This window comes from Acromyrmex echinatior, chromosome 3 (assembly GCF_024713525.1).
Source record: "Acromyrmex echinatior isolate Ae372 chromosome 3, ASM2471352v2, whole genome shotgun sequence".
Lineage (NCBI taxonomy): Eukaryota > Metazoa > Arthropoda > Insecta > Hymenoptera > Formicidae > Acromyrmex > Acromyrmex echinatior.
Window position 1 is genome coordinate 407,118 of NC_141854.1, and position 20,976 is coordinate 428,093.

General features: G+C 35.5%; 1 protein-coding gene across 2 annotated transcripts in view; it reads left to right on the forward strand.

Moving 5' to 3' along the window:
• Window positions 1-20,976, forward strand: part of LOC105143685 (phosphoserine aminotransferase) — a 202,445-nt gene that overhangs the window by 144,574 nt on the left and 36,895 nt on the right. For both annotated transcript variants that reach the window (XM_087404021.1, XM_087404020.1), the window contains one exon: window positions 18,752-18,921. In XM_087404021.1, coding sequence (XP_087260147.1) covers window positions 18,752-18,921 — 170 coding nt within the window. The remainder of the gene's footprint in view (window positions 1-18,751; window positions 18,922-20,976) is intronic.

A 20,976-nucleotide genomic window follows, 5' to 3' on the forward strand; every position in this document is an offset into this window, starting at 1 on the left:
CAGATACGTTGATGATCGATTTCTCGATACCAATGTGGATTCTCTTGCGCCCAATAACGGAGATTATGTGTGTTCACTTTGCCGTCACTTTTGAAAGTGCACTCATCAGAAAACAAGATACTTCTATGGAAAGTAGGTAATTGTTGAGTAATCCAATTACAGAATATCAGTCTTTGTCTATGATCGTCCAATGTCATAGCCTGGTGAAGTGACATTCGATATGGATGAAATGAATTTTCTCGCAAAATTCTACTGATAGTGCTTCTACTTATTCCACTATCTCTTTCTCGTCTTCTTAAAGAATCGGTAGGATTTACAAGAGCAGAAGCAATTATATCAGGTGCCCGTACTGCACGAAGCGGACGATGAATTTGCATTCCTTTATTATAATCCGGTTGGACGATACCTTTTTGAATTATCCGCCGTTGCAAACGACTGAAAACATTGCGCGAATGCGGTGTACGATCGGGATATTCATTTCGCCACATTCTTTCAGCTTCGCGAAAACTTCCAGCCCTACCCAAAACCGACAACATTAACGCAGCTTCTTCGCTTGAGTAAGACATATCTACCTATAAATGAATAATAATCCCCGAATATTGAAATACCTAAGTACCTACCTACCTAGGTATAAAACGCACCTAAAAAAAAACCGACAGTTTATAAAACTCTTAAGCGAGCAAAGGGAGAAAAGCAAAACAAACAAGTAAGTTTAGTTCAGTTCAGTTTAGTTGAGTTCAGTTCAGTTCAGTTTAGTTTAGTTTAGTGTAGTTTAATTCAGTTTAGTCGATTTACTCGAAAACGAACTCCCACGTTTACTTGAAGATATTCCACTTCAACTACGTCTAAATATGTGGTTTCAACAGGATGGATGTCCAGCCCACACGTCTGTCATTGCTCGTCAACAACTGAACCGCATATTTCGCGGCCAATAGATAGGTAAATATGGTCCACATAACTGGCCACTACGATCACCAATTGATCTTACAATTTTGGATTTTTATTTATGGGGAAGAATAAAAGATCTCGTATACCGCGAACGATCTACGACTTCAGAAGACATGAAGAACAGAATTCGAGAAGCCATTCAGTCTCTAGATCCTGTCGAAATTCGTCGGGTGACGGATGATTTTCAATGAAGAATAACAGCCTGCATACATGCACGTGGAGGACACTTCGAAAATCTAGACTGAACACATGCGTACGAACAAAGGTGACGGCAAGGGGAACCACTTTAAAAAAGCACCCCGACGAGGTGTAAGTCCGACCTTGTGACCTCCACGTGGTACATCTTGGATAACGCTGACACAGGCGGCATCGACTGTTCAAGATCTTGATAATTAGGAATCTTTAAAAATCGATGTACACGACTACAAATGAATCTAAAGGTAGAATTCAAATTCACCAGCAGATGGATGCATCATAGCTATGTAAATACCTAGTATTGTTTGAACTATTTTTTGTACAAACACATCCATATCTTTTTGAAGGTTGGTACGGGTGCTCTAAAAGTAACTTGACCTCCACATGACCTCTAAGGGTAATTTTGACCTAGGCTTGATAACGTATTCGGACGTAAAATTTTCCGCTATTTTCATTTGTGATGTCATGAATAAGGGTTTACATTTGTAAAACGGTACTTTGACCTTGAGTTATGCCCAAGGTCGACCTCAAGGTCAAATTCAAGGTCACCATCAGATAGATCTCCCGAAATCCTGCAAATTTTGTCTGAACCATTTTTTTGTACAAACACATCCCTATCTTTTAAAAGGGTGGTACGGGTGCTCTGAGACACCCGGTATATTACTTCGTCGTTGATAAGTAATATATCAGTTATTTCGTGTTCCGGATTGAGCTGCCAATTATTGGTAATTTGTCACAGTATTAGGCAAATTGGATCGTTGATCGAATTTTCCCCAAAAGGAATTTAAACAGAGCTTTGCAACCGAACGTAGACCTGAATTTCGAGCGATTTTTATCGATTTCCTATTCCCGAAAATATCGCTTCTTAGCTTCGTCATCCACGCATTCGTTCGACCATTCATTAGCTTCCTGCTTCAATTGCAAAAAGCTATTGATATACCCAGTAAACAATCCATCCTGCCGCATATTGGGATCATATCGCGTGATCTTGTATTGCCAAATTTTGCTCACTTCCTACATGCTATAATCTTTCTTGACGGCTTTGCGTAATTCGTATGATACTTAGTACTCTCAAATTCACGCTCGGCGAGACTATGAGTACACTCAGCTTGCGAGAACGTTTCGCAGCTTTCTGACATAGCGCGAACAACAATTTGCCACGTACGCGATACAGGAATACCAGCTGAAAGAGATCATGCGGAGGGAGTACTTTACAACGAATGAGTCCTTCGATCGAGTTCGAAATCCGGAGCTGCGCCGATTAACTGAACATTCTTCTCTGATGTAGATCTTTAGGTGACCGATTGGAAAAGCACCCGTTTTCAGTAAGGATACAGAGAGCATACGTCTACGTAGCGTATTTTCTTCGTTCCCACACATTGCATCGGATTGCTATATTCCCCGTCCATCGAAAAATGTATCGCGAATCGAGAAGTGAATTCTTTATTATCGCATTTTCAAGAAAATCGCGCATCTCGTTATTCTCGCATTTCTCGGTCGAAATCGCATTCTCATTTCTCCATTACTTGGTATCCCCGTCATCGAAGACCATGTCGCTGCAAAAGTTCGTTCGTAGCGTGTGTCAATTGTATCACTATGATCGGTGGAAGAATTAAGTTTTCTCTCGCGATTTATCCAGAAGCATGTTGAATAACCATGCCAAAAGTAGTCGTGAAACTGTAATACGTAACGTCGCGTCTCGTTCTCCGATTCAATTTCGTAATATCCATTAACGAGAGTGCTGGCAATCCGAAACTCGCCCTCGCCCTGCGTGATTTATCTGTTGATTGAGCTCATGCTCCATCCACTAATCACTTTGCGCGATTATCTTTATATTTGTATCCGCCCGCCGGATGACTCTTATTTCTTCCCCGCATAAAAAGTTTCTGCAAAAAAACAAAATACAAACAAGAAAGAAAATACACGTAGTCGTGCATTTCACGAACGGACACACGCTCCCGCGTTCAAGAAAGCCAAGCATGCCCGTCAAAGGATCTACGTCGTTACGACAATATTTAATTATTTCGCATTGAAAATAAAAAAATAAAGCCGGATTGTGTCATTTCGTACCATTTTATAAAATATTCCTCATATTCCTCGGATTTCATTTGTTCAGGCGAATAATATCATGCGCTAGAGATTGGCTCGATATATGATTGATGCTCTTTTGTATTGAATAAACGAGGAAAGATATCTTTACTCGATGTATCCTGCAGCCCGAAAGTCTTAGATAAATCAGATAATCGCATCGGCATATAATTCGAGTTATCGATAAATTTCGTGTTATCGATCGTCATCACTATAATTTTCGTCCCGTTCAAAATCACCTGTGGCTTTTGAGTTATATCAGATGTTCTACGATGTATTTTAAAATGAATTGGGCATTTCGCTTTCGCGTTGTGTGCAATACAAATTATTTTGTTAAATTATTTTGGCGTTCGCGTTGCGAAATCTACAAATTTTTTTATCGGATCATAGCGAGTAGAATAGCTAGGCGGGTTTGGGATCACTATGTGTTAGTGCGTATATGTATGTGTGTGTGAGGGGTCAGGAGAGGAGGAAAGAGTACGCTGGGAGGGAGAAGAGCGTCACCAGGATCCGTTAGAGGGAGGGGGAGGAGATTGTTCCTCTCTCTTTCTCTCTCACTCGTTATGTTCTCTTTCTAACCCGTTGTCTTCTCTCTCTCTCTCTCTCTCTCTCTCTCTCTCTCTCCCCTATCCGTTGTAGGATGCAATTCTCTCTGTTCCGCTCGTTGCGGCCTTATTATTCGCGCTTTCTCTTTTTCCCATTGTATTCTCTTCTACGTTCTTTTTTTCTTTCAAAATTTAATTTTATTAAATATATATAATGTTTGTGAAATATGACTTAGCAATTATAATAATATATTTTTTAGTAATGTTACAAATGTATACAAAAATGCGCTTTCTTATCAACTAATTCAATATTCATTATATTACTGAACAGCTATTATATTATAAATTGATTCTTAACTACAGTGAAAAGGGTAAAGAAATATAAACGTATTATAATAAAAAAAAAATCTTATACTTTATTCTTTAAACTTGATACATTTCTTTTTTTTGCGTTGCGATCACCAATTGTATATTTTAAAAACATTTTATAACGCACAATTCTTAACATGTTTTATACATCGCATAGTATTAGTAACATCAATGATTCTATATCTTCGTAATCAGCATCGGGTCTCAATGATCAAGTCGTCGCTATCAGCTAGCCATTGACGTTTTTTTACATCTTTAACGTATATGTAACGTATATGAGAGACCTATTATCATCATTCTCTTCTGCACCAATTACAGCCATCGTAATCAGAGTTTCACCATGCTGTAGGTATCATCCTGTCTTCCCATTACAATTCATGATGATAAGCACTCAGCCAGGAAGCGTAATACTTTTCTGATTTTGTCAAGAAATTCCAGGACATGGGACATGTAAAAATGTAATGAGAGAGAATTCCGTTTCTCAACACCGATATTTTCTTCCAACGATAAATTTCTTTCCAACGAAAAATCCTTGCAGATCTACGAACGTTGGTATAGTTATGGTGAATGACTTTTCGAGACTGTGCTTGAACAAAAATCTTGGCTTTTTATACATTATATTGAAAAGAGGGGAGAGGTTATTTTTCTTTTGGTGACGATAATTTACATAATCTTGCGTACTACGTTGGACAATGGACTGTATTCGGTCATGTATGATAAGACAATAGGCGGTATTCGCGGTACATTTTCTTTGAATTCAAATTCTAATCGCACATCCACGGTGTTACTCTTGACGGACTCGTCGTTGTCGCGAGCAGTCAATGATTACTAGAGGAAAGAGATTCCTAAAAGAATCTGTCTTGAATAACGTTTCACTACTTTCTTTTGAAATTTGATAGTAAGATGTACGGAAACGTACAAACATATCGTACAAAATAGCGATTCTGCATTTGTCGAAGTCCAGATTCAGATCATTATATGAAAAAAATTCAGAGTTCAGATAGAGTTTCACGTTGGTTAATTTACAATTGTCGAGGTAAGTTATGTGTTGCCATGTTATTAGTCTGCAGAGCAAAGATGACGTATCACGGCTTCTCGAGCTTAGTAGCTGTCTTGCCCACGAGTGCTTGGCAATAGAGGATACTCGTACAGATCCCATGAACGGAAACTTATACTCAGATATCGTCCGCTCTCCAAGGCACGCAGTATGGATAATTTATTGACTTCGTTCAACGTAACACGTTAGGCATTCGCCACTGTATCTTGAACAATTCAAGTTTCGACTCTGTAGCTGGATCTTCCACAATGCAATTGTTGTCGTTGCGTGCTCGTATCAAAATCAATTCGTGACGCGCGTTAATCACTACATGTTTGTAATCGCAAAAGCCCAACAACATGCCCAACGATACGTAAATTAAAGTATCCATCACATGTTATTAGTCTTTTCACGGTCTGATTAAACACCGGACATTTTCCATATAATGTGAAGTCACCTGAATACGATGCATAGCTCTTCACAAGACTAGTCATTCCAACGTTTCTGTTACGATCGATCTTAATACTATTGAGTTCATATCGAATTTCGTCAAACATGAACACGCAATTATTTCCAAGTGTTGACTGCTGATCTGCATTTTCTTTGTTTGACGTCAATCTTCCTTCGATGTTGAGAAAGTTTTCACACGGTAGCGTGTATAAATCCTGCTGCTGTATGGGTATCCTTATCTCATCGCTATGTCTAAACGCAATGTTGACGTACGGATTGTACGTGCGAGTCTCAATACTGACGATCGTCAAAGATTGGCTCTTCTCCAATATTCAAGATATCAGCTATCTCAGATAATTCATACAATAAAGCCCAAGGATTGTAAAAATTTAACGTTTGATGTGAGTTTCTTTCTACTAACGATCGAATGTTTTTGATCGCTGTCGTCCCTTTGATAAAAATGTCTTTTTGTCTGCTCGTTCAAAACAAGCATATCACTTTATCGTTGTCATCTCCGTATATGCAATTTAACGATGATCTCCTCTCCGTGAAAATTGAGCAATCATCCGTCTTGATCCACAACGCGAATTGTCAGATCTGTAACGCTCCGTATGATGATCGGAAGGTAAATGATCTGTGTCGGTTTTTCCGATATCTTATATCCTGGTGACACGCTCAGCAAAAATTCATGTATCGTCTGCACAGACTTATCGTTGCTGTATGCGCCTGCGGTCACATTGCATTCAATACGAATGATATTTACGTTGATGATATTTATCGATACGTACTTCTGATTCGTACTTTTGCGGCTTCAGCACGCGATTTAATGAAAATCCCAACAACGATCCAATATTGTGTGTTTTGGTGAAATTTACTCGGTAAGAGCTTGATCTCACTCTTCATTGTATTGTTATTGGCATGAATTATCAAGGGGTATTTTTCATCCTCTTTACGAAGAGTTTTCTCTTTCGCAACATTATTAGGATCAAATTGTAGAATTGCACGTTTTAGATACTTGTTTATGTCGTGTATTTCGTACGATCTTTCGAGAATGACAATTTTTTTGTCATCTTCGTCAAAGTAAAACTTATTATTCGACAAATTTACATTAGATATCGTATGGCAGGTTTCAAAGTCCGTCAGATCGACCTCGTAATCGCTATCGCTCAAATCTACGGCCGGAAAGTAGCAGGCCGCAAGGACGCTACTCTTATCGGTGAGCGTAAATGTCAGTGACATATTTGAATGAATACTGAGTTGAAAGAATGCAATGTCAATTCTTAAATTGATTGTCAACCGTCTGTAAAAACTGTAGTCCAGTTGTTCACAATTACTTTGATCGTAACGTTGATAAAGCGTGCGATTATACTCGATTTGCGTTACATCCAAATATCGCACCAATTCCTTCGGCGGTCAAAGATTGCCGAAACTATTAAAGTAAACAACACGATCTTTTTGCTTCGCGTACGCCATCCAATGAGTACCCGGTTCATCACTATTATCCAAATTTACCGCTCTCGTTTCGATACACTCCCCCTGTTGGTAAGATAGTACATACCTCTAAAATATGAAAATACGCATACGTTTTGTCAATTGTTGCAGTTGTATGTTAGTAGTTATACTCTTTGGTATTTTTATTGTTTCTTTTGAATTTTTTTTTAATCTTTTTAATTTTTTTCATTGAGACTCCTTGTCCATGCTTGTACGGAGCGAGGTAAACTCCACCTTCCATGACGCGATTATGACGTTCATCCAACTAACGTTGTGCGGTTTTATTATCGTTTATAGCTTTTGCGACTTCTGCTGCGCCGCCGACCAACGAGCCGACGACTCCCAACAGCGGTAGAATAGGTATGATGCCGCCACGTTTTGCTGTCGATATTCGTTTTTTCGCTTTTTCTTTTTCTTCATTTTCAAGCCCATACTAATTTTCGTTTTGGCTTTCATAGCCGCCTAAACAGCTGTGGCAGCAGTTCTCTCTCCAAGAGTCGAATCTTTTGCGGTAATTCATTTCCGCGCCTCAGCGAGTATTTTGTTAGCTACGTGTCGTTTCGTGAGATCTTTGCTCCGTGAATAAGTTATGTCGTGATCACGACACGCCGCGTCCAACGGATTAATGCCTCGATCGCCAATCACTTTTTTAAATGTATACGTGGACCACAAAATTGATATCCGGAAGTGCGTTTATTGCGTGATTTAAAAAACCGTTGCCCTTTTTTATTGATATTCGCTACAATTTTTTATAAATAGCGCTGGACCATCGATATGCAACCAATGGAAGGGCAAATTATAATGTTTCAAGCATCAACGATGTTGCTGAATCTTTGAATCAGCCTTTATATGCTCGGGTAATCTGTCCTACAGTTGATCTATCTAATTCTTAAATTCTTGTAGTAAAATAATTTTTGGTATATATTCCAACTCTTTGGCGGTTAAAATACTATGTACATCACATGTGTTCGACACGATAAGAAGCATATTGCATACTGAGCGGTTTCGCTTTACGTGCTTCTATAAATAGATCTGTTCTCGATTCGTCTTTTCAATTTGTGTCAGTGTCGTGAAGAGAGAAGATATGAAGTTCGTGCGACAATCGCAAACGATCAAACTAATGTCGACAATAAAGTACAGACTGAAAAAGAAGTACGCAAGCATGGAAACATGTTGCCGATTTCTATACTCGGTGTCTGCGGTTCATCGAACTGCTGTAAAACAAACGTGATAAGTTTGCTGGAAAGTCCACACGGCTTACGCTTCGAGAACGTGTACGTATACTCGAAGTCAACAACTAAAATATCGATATTTGGAGAATTTATTGACACCGATTGAAGAAATCGATTATTTTACATTTTCTAATAATAACGATGTATTACCACCGAACGAGGTAGTAAATGGCACTTCTAAATTCCATTTTTGTCTTTGATGATGTGGCATGTGACAAACAAGATGCGATCAGAGAGTACTTTGCGATGAGCATGTGGGCCGTCACGTGGGTCGACTGTTTCTATTTATGTCAAACGTATGCAAAGATATCAAACTATCTCTTACGCGATAATGCAAATTTGTTGATCCTATTCAAACAGGATGATACCAACCTGAAACATGTATACAATGACCACGTAAACACCGATATGTCTTACGAGGATTTCTGCGAACTGTGTCGATGCTGTTGCAACAAAAGTACGGATTCGTAATGATAGATAAAGACAGTGCGTTTACGAATGGGCGATACAGAAAAGGATTTAATGTTTGCGATACTTTAACGTGGTTAGTCGTTGTCAATATGTCAACGAAACGTCCTCCTTCAAGTGTAACATGGACAACAGCAAAGAGCTCAAGGATCGCGAGTGGATAGCGAAACAAATTGCAGAAACGAATGATTCGATTCGTAATAAGTATCATGCTTTGAAAACCGGTAAAATAGAGGAAAACATAGCGTTGGAGAAACACTTTAAACCCATCATAGAATCTTTAAAACAGATTGCCGAAAACACTGCAAGGAATTTCAACCGATTAAGAAAGAAGCTAATGTTGCGAAGGATAGAAAAACTAAGAAAAGAAAATCAGAAGAAAATGAAAAAGACGATGATGAACATGATGATGATAATGATGATGATAATGATGATGATGGCAATTTCTGGATGGATAATTCATGCTTCAATTAACACCATCTAAAAAGCAACGTATGCAAGAATCGAACGTTTCGTCGGATTCCAATTATGCGTTATGTAAATCACACAATTATCGCACGAACGTTGTTCACAGTACTCTTTATTCGAAGAAGTTTACGAAAATGGGTCCAATGAGCCGCTTGAAACGTTAGTTAAATAATTATTGCAAATAAGTTCGTGAAGAGTTGCATAATCAATTGGAACCACTTGAACAACAATCACTTGCGTGCGTGCGTGCGTGCGTGCGGTCGCGTGCGCGCGCGCGCGCACTTTAAAATATGTCATGAAGAACTCTGAAAAATATCTTAAAGTTGTCGATTTTATCCGCTTATTCGGCAATCTTTAGAAACTATCGTGAGAATTACAAAATGATATAGGACTTTTCGACTCAGTTTAGTCTACTTTATCTACACACCAAAATAGTCCCAAATACGGGACATCAAATCGGTTACATCGGTATTATAGCGCTATGTATACGTTTTGCTTTAATTATACAAATTCACTGTTTTAAAAACATAAATTGCTTCACAAACAAAAATTCATTGCTGTAAACACATAAATACTTTGCATTAGCAGTGAATTTGTGTTTGTGAAGCAGAGAATTTGTTTTTAAAGTATTGAATTTGTGTAATTAATGCAGAACGTATATACATAGTGCTGTATTGAGTCGGGATTAGAGAGCCTCACAGGAAGAGAATGGCAAATTGCATCACGTGAATGCCCATGTTCAATCAGGACGAGGATCACGTGATTAATTTTCTCCTTAATCTCTTCCATGCTTACAGAGTTTTGATGCTCATGCTCGATCAGAGGAGACAGGTCATGTGATACAATTTCCCACTCTCTCCCTGTGAGGCTCTCTAGTCAGAACAGATATCTTAACCTCTTAATTTTAACGCTTAATAACTCTATTCACGAGACTGACTGCCGCGTTTTTCTGCCAGATTCTTTCGTTTTGAAAACGCGTATATTTTCATCAAATGAGTATATTTTTATTAAAATTTTAGATGAGGTGGTATATTCTAAATAATTACCTATATTTTCATATTATTAGACAAATATTCAAAGTATTATTTCATGTTTATTAATTTCACTCACTTTCTTTGCTTTACATGTTAGAACTTTAATAAACAAAATTTTCCAATTAAAAATGCACAAAATAAATTTATATTACAAGAATTGGCCCGTCAATGCTGGAAAGTTAGATAAAAACGAACTTTCTAGCGTCAATAGAGAAAATTCCATAGAGCGAACACGAACAAAACGAGCGTTAAACGTTTTAGCATCGAATGAAATGGCACCTTTAGGGTAAAATCACACGGTGCGGAAAACAACTTTGGAATAGAGAATGCGCCATAAAAGCAATCAATCAGCGCATTTGAAATAACACAGAATAACGCTGTTTGGTTGCTTTTATGATTCATTCTCTATTCCGCAGTCGTTTTCAGCACTGTGTGATTTCACCCTTCAAAGTAATTGGCAATCATAGTTCTGAAATAATTAATTTAAAATACATATTGACTATTGACTAACTTTGTTGACCGTAATTGGCTCAGGGTACACTTCCATGGGATGCAGAATTGCAGATATACGGAACGTTCGATTGGTCGTGGCTTTATTCCGCCGATTCCGCCATTTTCTATTGCGCAAATTTATTTCTTTTGCGGATTCCGCCAATGTCTGCGTGTGTACGTACGCATGTATGTACATAACTTATAAAAACTAACCTCATTAAGCTGATTTAAAGAGAGAAAACTATTTCTTACAAGAGCGCATGATTAATCAACGTGCTGAGGCGTGTTCGGATTCTTATCCGAGTGTTCTCCGGGTATCATGTCATCCTTGTTTAACATTCAATAACATAAATAATAAGAATGGAGTGATGCCTCGGTGGCACTCGGATGGGAATCTGAACATAATTCCCTGAAGGTAATTAATTAAATCTCCAGATAAATACGGAGGTCAATATGATCAGAACACGAATGTCGTATAAATATATAATATACAGAAGAGCAAAAATGTAAATCAAAATTAAAATTAATGCAAGCCAATGACAAACGCTATTATGATAGAACTAAAGTTTGTTCGCGTCGTATGCTTCAACATGCTCCTACCATGGTTCCTACTTACTCTAATGAGTGCATTGGAGTGAGTAGGAGATATGATAAGAGCATATTGGGGCATGATGGAGCATGCGACGCGAACAAACTTATAACGATCTAATGAAAGTGACTAAAATTCTTGCGATTGCTCAGGGCTAATTGTGCATTTGAGGTAATCGGAATATTATATATGGCTTTAGCCACAATTGCATTCATTTATCTCCTTCGCGTCGCATAAACGTAAACTTTACTTATAATCTCTGCAGAGTGTAGAATGTGTAAAACCGTGCAGAACTGTTGCAGCGCTTGCAACGCTCGCTGACCATGTGTGATGTGACCGTGCATTGCTAGCGTCATGGTATAATAAGAAAGATATATGATTGCGCACAGCAATGGCGGCACGCTGAACACAGCCAATGAAATTTGGGTCCAATTACACCCGCGCAATTTAAACACGAAATAATCACATATAGTCATATGTATTTAAAATGTTTGAAAAAATAATGTAAAAATACTTGTAATTATACAAATGTGCAAAAATGTAATGAGAGAAATAATGAGCTATGTGAATTATTATAAATGATATAATTTTCATTTGCAATGTACATATATATACATGTTTATATATATATATATATTATTGTATATATGGGTCATCTAAAAAGTATCCGCGTTTTTTGTCACTAGATGGTGTTGATGGTCAACTATATCGGGCAACACTAATTGTGTCAAACGAACGCGCGTCTGAAAGATGACATTTTAGGTTACATTTTTTGTAAACAAAGTTTGGTGATTCATCAATCGTGTCAAAAGTTATATTGGTTTGAAAATGAGTGAAATATCTGAAGAAATACGCTATATGATGCTTTTTTACTACAAAAAAGGCAAAAACGCAGCACAAACATGCAGACAAATTTGTGAAATTTACGGCGCGGATGCTATAAGTGAACGCAGGATGCAGGAGTGGTTTGTTCGATTTCGTTCTGGAAATTTTGATGTCAAAGATCGACCTCGCTCTGGTCGGCCAGTCACTGAAAAAGTCGATGAAATTTTGCAACTGGTCAAGCAAGACCGGCATGTGAGCTGTCAGGAGATAGCCAATGCACTAAGAATCAACCATATGACAGTTTGGAATCATTTGAAAAAGGCTGGCTACGCAAAGAAACTCGATGTTTGGGTGTCACATGAATTAACGCAAAGAAATTTGATTGATCGAATTTCCATCAGCGAAACACTACTAAAACGCAACGAAATCGACCCATTTCTGAAACAAATCATCATAGGTGAAAAATGGGTGAAATACAAGAATATTGTTCGTAAAAGATCATGGAATAAGCGCAGCGAACCACCACAAACGACTTCAAAGCCTGGATTGATGGCAAATAAGGTGATGCTGTGTGTATGATAGGATTGGAAGGGAGTCGTCCATCATGAGGTATTACCACATGGCCTAATGATTAATTCAGAGCTCTATTGTTCACAACTGGATAGATTACAGGAAGCGATTAAAGAAAAACGACCAGAATTGATTAACAGAAAAGGTGTTGTCTTCCATCATGACAACGACAGACCACACACATCTTTGATGACACGCCAAAAATTGAGGGACCTTGGTTGGGAAGTTTTGATGCATCCACCGTATAGCCCAGACCTTGCACCGTCTGACTACCATTTGTTTCGATCTCTGCAGAACTCTCTTGATGGAAAAACATTGGCCGACAAAAGAGCTGCCGAAAATCACTTGAAAAAGTTTTTCGCCGATAAATCACAAAAGTTCTACACGGATGGAATTATGAAATTACCCGAAAAATGGCAAAAGGTTATAAATAATAATGGCCAATATATACTTGATTAAAATTGATTTTCAATAAAGAAAAATTTCATTCAAAAATTGAACAAAAAACCGCGGATATTTTTTAGATGACCCAAATATATATATATATATATATTAGGTGTACAAATAAGTTTCCGCCGTTTGACAAAAGACGGCGCCACTAGCAAGCTATGGTTAAAATTGTCTGATGTAAAACATTATATCGTAAGGTTGGATATCTGTCAACAACATAATCTTGAAATACTAGCGATTTTGTATCAGCATCATATATTTTTTTTTGTGCCGAGTTTTGAGCCGAATAAGCGGGAACTTTTGATTTACTTCTTTAATTTGAAGAAATCTGTAGCTGAGGCTTATTGATTGCTTGTAGAAGTATATGGTGAGGCTGCCTTAAGTGAGAGAAGTTGTCGTGGTTTCAAAAATTTAAGAACGGTGAATTTGACGTCGAAGACAAAGAATGTAGCGGAAGACCGAAAGTATACGAATTGGAAGCATTATAGAATGAAGATTCGTGCCAAACGCAAAAAGAACTTGCACTTACATTAGGAGCGACTCAACAAGCAATTTCACATCGTTTGAAATCATTGGGAATGATTCAAAAGCAAGGGAATTGGGTTCCATATGAACTGAACCTGAGAAACGTTGAACGCCGATTTTCCATATGTGAAATGCTGCTTGTCAGGCATAAACGAAAGAGTTTTTTTACATCATATAATCACTGGTGATGAAAAATGGATCCACTACGATAACCCAAAGAAGAGGAAATCATGGGGATCACCTGGCCATGTATCAACATCGACAACCAAGCCGAATATTCATGGAAAAAAACTCATGTTGTGTATTTGGTGGGATCAGCTTGGTGTTGTGTATTATGAGTTGCTCAAACCGAACGAAACTGGGGCTCTCTACCGAACACAATTGATGAGATTGAGCCGAGCACTCAAGGAAAAACGCGCTCACTACTACTCCAGGCATGACAAAATTATTCTCCTGCATGATAATGCTCGACCACATGTTGCGGCGCCGGTCAAAATCTACATGGAAACACTCAATTGAGAAGTTCTACCCCACCCGCCGTATTCACCAGACATTGCCCCTTCCGATTACCATCTATTTCGATCGATGGCGCATGGCCTATCTGAGCAGCACTTCACATCATTTGAAGATATGATGATATGAAGATATAAAAAATTGGATCGATAATTGGATAGCCTCAAAAGATGAAGCGTTCTTCCAACGCGGTATCCGTATGCTATCAGAAAGATGGGAAAAAGTAGTGGCTAGCGATGGACAATACTTTCAATAAAACATTATGTATCGTTCATTCACAATAAATGCTTAATTTTTGATAAAAAACGGCGGAAACTTATTTGTACACCTAATATATTGTATAAACCTGCAAATATGTATACATATTCTGTAATATGTATAAATATATATATATATATATATTTGCAGGAAAAAAACAATAAAAGCATGTGTTCATAATTTATAAAGTAAATATCATGAAACGTTTCGAACTTTTTAACATGGATCCTCCACTGAGGATAACCAAGTTAAAAAGATCGAAATGTTTGATGATTTATTTATTTAAATAAGAAATTAAGAAATGATTGATTTATTTAATGAATTATTGTTACATAAATTTCGCAACGTACATCCAGCGCTGCTCGAATAACCTATAATTTACATTTTTTGAATTTATATTCTTGATAGCCTTATAAGTTTATATATATAGAATATATATAATCTTGCTGATATACCAAAAAAATATATATTTTGTTAATGAAATTTAATTTAAAGAGGCATATCGATGATAGGAAGCGGTACGAATTTTGTTTATAGTACAGGGTGGGCCATCTATTGGTACGTTTTTAAAAATGCGATCAAATGAGCATACATTGATATTTTTTATTAATTTTTTTTTTGTTGTGAAGCTAAAAGTATCCGCGTCAAGAATGAAAAACGATTTCGTTCATGTGGCTCCCTCTACTGGCCTTACAGTATGCCATTCGGTCACCCCAATTATTAATGACATTTTGGACTACCTCGGCGCCAATTTCACTCAAAACAGTCGTAATATAATGTCATCCACTAACATCCCTTTCTCATGAACTTTCCTCACCAATTTGCGTATAGCTCCTTCGGTGGGTGCTCTATCACGACCCATATTTCTTTTCAAAATTCGTACAGTTTCGGCGACACAGCACTGACTTTGAAAATAAGTTTTTAAAATTTCAAAACGCTCTTCAAGAGAAAACATGTTGTTTCGTGCCGCGGACGGTATGACTAATAAACTGTCAAAATTTCGGGTCTGTAGCTCGTTCGGTGTTGCCATACGACGAAATTCAAAAACGTACCAATAGATGGCCCACCCTGTAGTTTATAGTAATTTGAGAATGTGATAAAATAATGTGATTAAACTAACATTTAATTTTTGACTCAATATAGCCATTTATTAGAACTCCTTTCCAAAAGAAGGAATGATTATTTTCTTAGTTGATAATCATTATAAATCAGTTATAAAAATTAGTATGTGTTCATACATGTAAGCTTTGTTATTTGTACATTTTGTTTAAATGCGATGACAAGAATATTATATACATATATCTATCATATGATTTTATAATTAATTTTAAATTATTAAATGATAAAAATAGAAGAAAAAACATATCATTGTGTGACTTTTCAAATATGTGATTTAAAAAAAACTGATTTGGGACAATCCTTTACGTAATTTATGTTTTAATTACTTGAATTCCTTATGTAACTTTGTGACGTGATTTTCTTCAGTATATAAGAGCGGATTTTAATTACAAAATATCATAATAATTCACGTTATACATATAATATCATTTTGAGGTATTAAAACTAATGTCGAAAAATTATTAATAATACTGCGATAAATATAGAACTTGTCAGATAACGATCCCAATCGAATTTTGGCTGATCCTCGATTTACAACTTGCCGATATCGTTGTAAGCGTCGCTAGTCGCCTTCAACGCAGTTTGCTGCGACTGTTGTCTTCCTCCAGAACGTAGTTAAGCGACGTGATCGACTGGCTGATCATTTTGGAACTCCCTCTTGTATAATGCCTGATGTTTTTTCGCTTGATCGATCGCCGTATCAAGATAGCATTAATTTATACATGTCTCTGAAAATAACATGACATATAAATATCGAAATATACAATTCAGATCAATATATTATTCAATATTATATTTCAACAACCATATATATATATATATATTAGGTGTTGGAATTAATTCGTAGCGTTTTACAAGTGATGGGAAGTACTTTCATTAATGTATTTTTTAATGCTCATATGAAATAAATAACATTCTTTCATTAAAAACGCTACGAATTAATTCCAACACCTAATATATATATATATATATATGCAAAATGTTTTTACTTTATGTTAAATTTGTTATATATGTTTATTTTATTTGTATTGAGAAAGAAATATACTCATAAAATTACTTGCATTCAGCAAAGATTGCTGCTTTGCAACTGTTGTACACTTCGTGAATCTATGTACAAATCGGTGACTGTATGCTCTTTGCTTTTGCCAATAAGAACATGCACTGATCAGATTCAAGAATTGTACAATACTTGCAAAACAATTGTTTCTGTTGATCGCAGCCGTAATGTAATTTCTACTGTCATACTTTATTAGATATTTTCTTATTGCACATTCTATACATTTTGTTGTTTTTTTTTCTTAAATAATTGTTTTCGATAATTTGTTTATTAAATTTTCTTAATCTAATATACGTACGAGTAACCTGAAACATCTTCGAATCAAGGAAGCGGCCACATTGCTTTTGAGCATTTGGACCCAATTCTTACTGGTCAAGACATAGGACTACTGCGCATATCTGATGTACCTTTCTTATTATACCATGGCTAGCGCCACATTTGCCTCTTGCGCCAAAAATTTTTAAAAGGACATTTTCCCCACTCCGTAGCGACGACGATGATAACGATGATGTTTCTTACATTAGAAATTTCAAATTCGTATTTTTCGTCGCAATATCTCCGCTCGTAGGGCATGTAGAGAAAAAATAAGAACACATACTATACAATCGGAATGTATGCTATCGATTAAGCGTATATAGAATGTGATCAGTTCTGCCCTTATTGAGATATGATAATCTCGATCTCTCATAATTCGCCGGCTCGCGTAAAATAGCCACGGCAGTGTTGCTGCGCTTGGCTTAGAGACTAGTCCAATGTCTCTAGATAAATCTAAATAACAAGATCGCTAAAACATTTGTAAAAATCGATGAAAACTGTCCTTTCCTCCTTTGATAAATAAATAATCGTAAATAAATAAAATCGTCAGCAAATAATCGTAAAAGACACATAAAGTGAAATATATACTCGAGCAGAAATACATGATTTAAGCTGTTGAAACGAGAAATATACGCTTTTACATATAAAATTCCAAAATAATTGTAGTTTCCATCCATTTTTGGAACTTTCATAAGTCTTAAAAACGAGATAAGTCACGAGATATTCACAATTAAGCAAATAATAACGAAATGACATGCAACACAAATCATGTTTCGTTATCAAAACCTCACTTTTTCATGTCTATGAGTTCAGCCATTTATCGTGGCGGAATACTATATAATACTAATAACACACACATAAACACGAGCCCATTATAATATTATAATATTATAATATAAATTATGATTTTTCTATCTTATTATTCATATGTGAACTAATGATAATAATATTATAAATTATTATAATATATGATGAAATATAAGTAATTTTTTATTTCTCAATTAAAAAGCGAAATGGGTTTCTTTTTATATTCGTTGCTTTAAAACTCCTATTATGAATTATTTCAAAACATGAATTATTTCAAAAATTAAATCTCTCCTAAACTGTTGCGTTTTGGCATGATTTATACTATTTTGGATTAATGGGAGAGATATACTATTACTACAATTTATTAAAGCTTATATATTAATTAGATTGCCCCTTGCCCCTTACTGATATCGCCGAGTGACCGAGACTATCGAGAAAGTATTTTCGATCGCTTGAAACAAGTGAGTAGAACGAGAAAGATGGCTCACTGTCTTGTTCGCTCTTGATGCGTCGAAGCACACGGACATGGGCTCGTGCTTGTGTATGTGGCTATCGCCGTCTAATTCTGTGATTGTCACCATCAACGCAGAGTTCTTGGCTGAGTATTCAGGAGCCTTAATCCATATTAAAATCTTATTATCTTCTCTTACAACTTGCTGGCTCGCGTAAAGGTACACGGTATTAAAGCTACGCTTCCATTTAGCGCCGATACACTATTGTGTCTTCTGATTAGTTATTATTAGATTAGCTAGTAAAACTTATCTCCGTGTTTATACCACGTATTTTCATTTTAATAATGCTGGGTTTTCTGTAGCTAATTTATAATACGTAATTGTTATATAATGTAATAATACTATTATATTATATTATATATATAACTATATATTATAATTATGTGTTTTCTTAGTTTGCAGTAATTTTTGCTGGTGCACAAAAAAATATTGGCCCCGCTGGTGTTACATTAGTAATCGTACGAAATGATATACTTGGTCGTGCTATGAATGTGTGTCCGACAGTGCTAAATTTTTCTATCATGGCGAATGATAATTCTTTGCACAATACTCCTCCTGTTTTTCAGTAAGTATCATTGGTTATATTACTAATTTCATAATAACTGGATGTAAAATACACACAAGTATCGTACATGATTGATTCGACACAGACAAGGTATGATAAATCTTAAAAATAAATCTTAAAAAAGTTTATGAAACATTTTATATTTTTGCATCTAAAATTTTATATTTCAGAATAATACAGAAAATTTTTTTATATAATATTTTCTTCATATGTAAAATACAAAGAAAATATAAAAAAATTTAAATACAGTTAAAAACTTGCAGTTTTTACAGGACATATAAATTTATAATATTTTATATTTATAATAAACATTAAAGGAGTATATAGGCCAAACGCAGAATGTTATTGCATGATATCTAATTATCAATATTTAAAATACATGTATATAAATCGTATAATATGTACAAGTCATTAATCATGACCTTTGTTTCGTCTACAAGTGGGCATTATCTAATTCCCTTCACCTAAATCCCTCCAAATCTGCCTTGCTTATAGCCGATTCTTCCTCCTCGCTTTCTTGACTCTCATCCTTCTCCATCTCTCTCAATTCTATGCCTATTCTATGTTTCTCCTCCATTAAAATATTTGATGTACATTTTGATTCTTCTTGATTCTTTTGTCATCATATCGCTGATAATTGTCAGACTGTTTTTCTTCATCTTTTTTATTCGTTTCGCCACATTCTCACTACCGCTTAGCTCTTGATATCTTAACTTCTTATAATTATCCTCTTCGACTACGCTAACATTGGAGTTTCCATTTTACTAGTTAAGAATATGTATAAAATAGGCGTACCTGCATAAAGTGTAAAATATATATTTGCGAAAAAGTAAAATATTATATATATGTATCCAGAGTATTTCAGAAACAGTTGGCCAAACTTTAAGAACATATTCCACTTATTGTAGGGATGAAAAAATCACAAACATGGGTTTGGAAACACTTCTTTTCCAAGTTATAAACATTTTTTATTTTATACTTATACCTATATTTTATTTTATACTTAGGGGAAACCGGGACTAATAGATTCATTTTTCAATTTCGAATTTTTATAGACAAAATTAAGAGACTTATCGAAAAAATGAATTCTACATCAGTTACTACATACATTTGACTATCTAATAATATATTAATAATAAGGGGAAACTGATAACTAATATGAAAAAAATGCATTTTTCTAATGTATTCCATCTGATTCAACTAGCTCCGGGACCGGAGTAATTCGACTAAGATTATTAAAATAAAAATTAATGTATTTTAAGCTACATCTTTGGCTACATATTAATAAAACTTTTATAAAAATATATTTTATTTTTTTTAAATATATTTTATTATTTTAAAATATATTTTATTACACAAACATTCGCTTCGCAGAGCAAACAATACTTCTGCAAAATTTGTTCATTTCGTGCAAAAACACGTCGAATAAGCCTAGTTTTCGGGATTGGATATGATGGAACTAAACTTATAACATTTACCACTGAAGAAAATCTTTGAGTAAGTATTATAAGAATCGTCACTAAATGAGTCATACAGTTCCATGTTGTGATTAGTCTATTATCCCCATCCATTCATTTTTTAAAAACATTAATAATATACGATAACAGAAACACATAAACAAAAAAATCTGTTGGACTTTATTAAGTAAGAACTACTATCTTACTATCTAAGTAGAAATCAAATATCTCAGACAATCATATACGATAGTAATGATAAATTTTTATAAAATTTATAAAAATTATATTTTTATATAAAAAATATTTACTTAGGTGTATGATTTTTTTAAATTGTGGCATAACTTCTATCATAGATGTGTTCGCAATAAGATGTTACAGCAGACTTAGTGGCAGTCGCTGCTGTGTGCTCAGACACGTTTACGCATATCTCGCGTGTTTTCAATGTAGCCTTGATTATTCTATTTACCCCTATATTCAACTGACCTCTCCCCTATATCTATATTTTATTTTATACTTATATCTATATTTTATTTTATATTTATATCTATATTTTATTTTATACTTGTATCTACATTTTCATTAAAGAAATGGCTAGAAA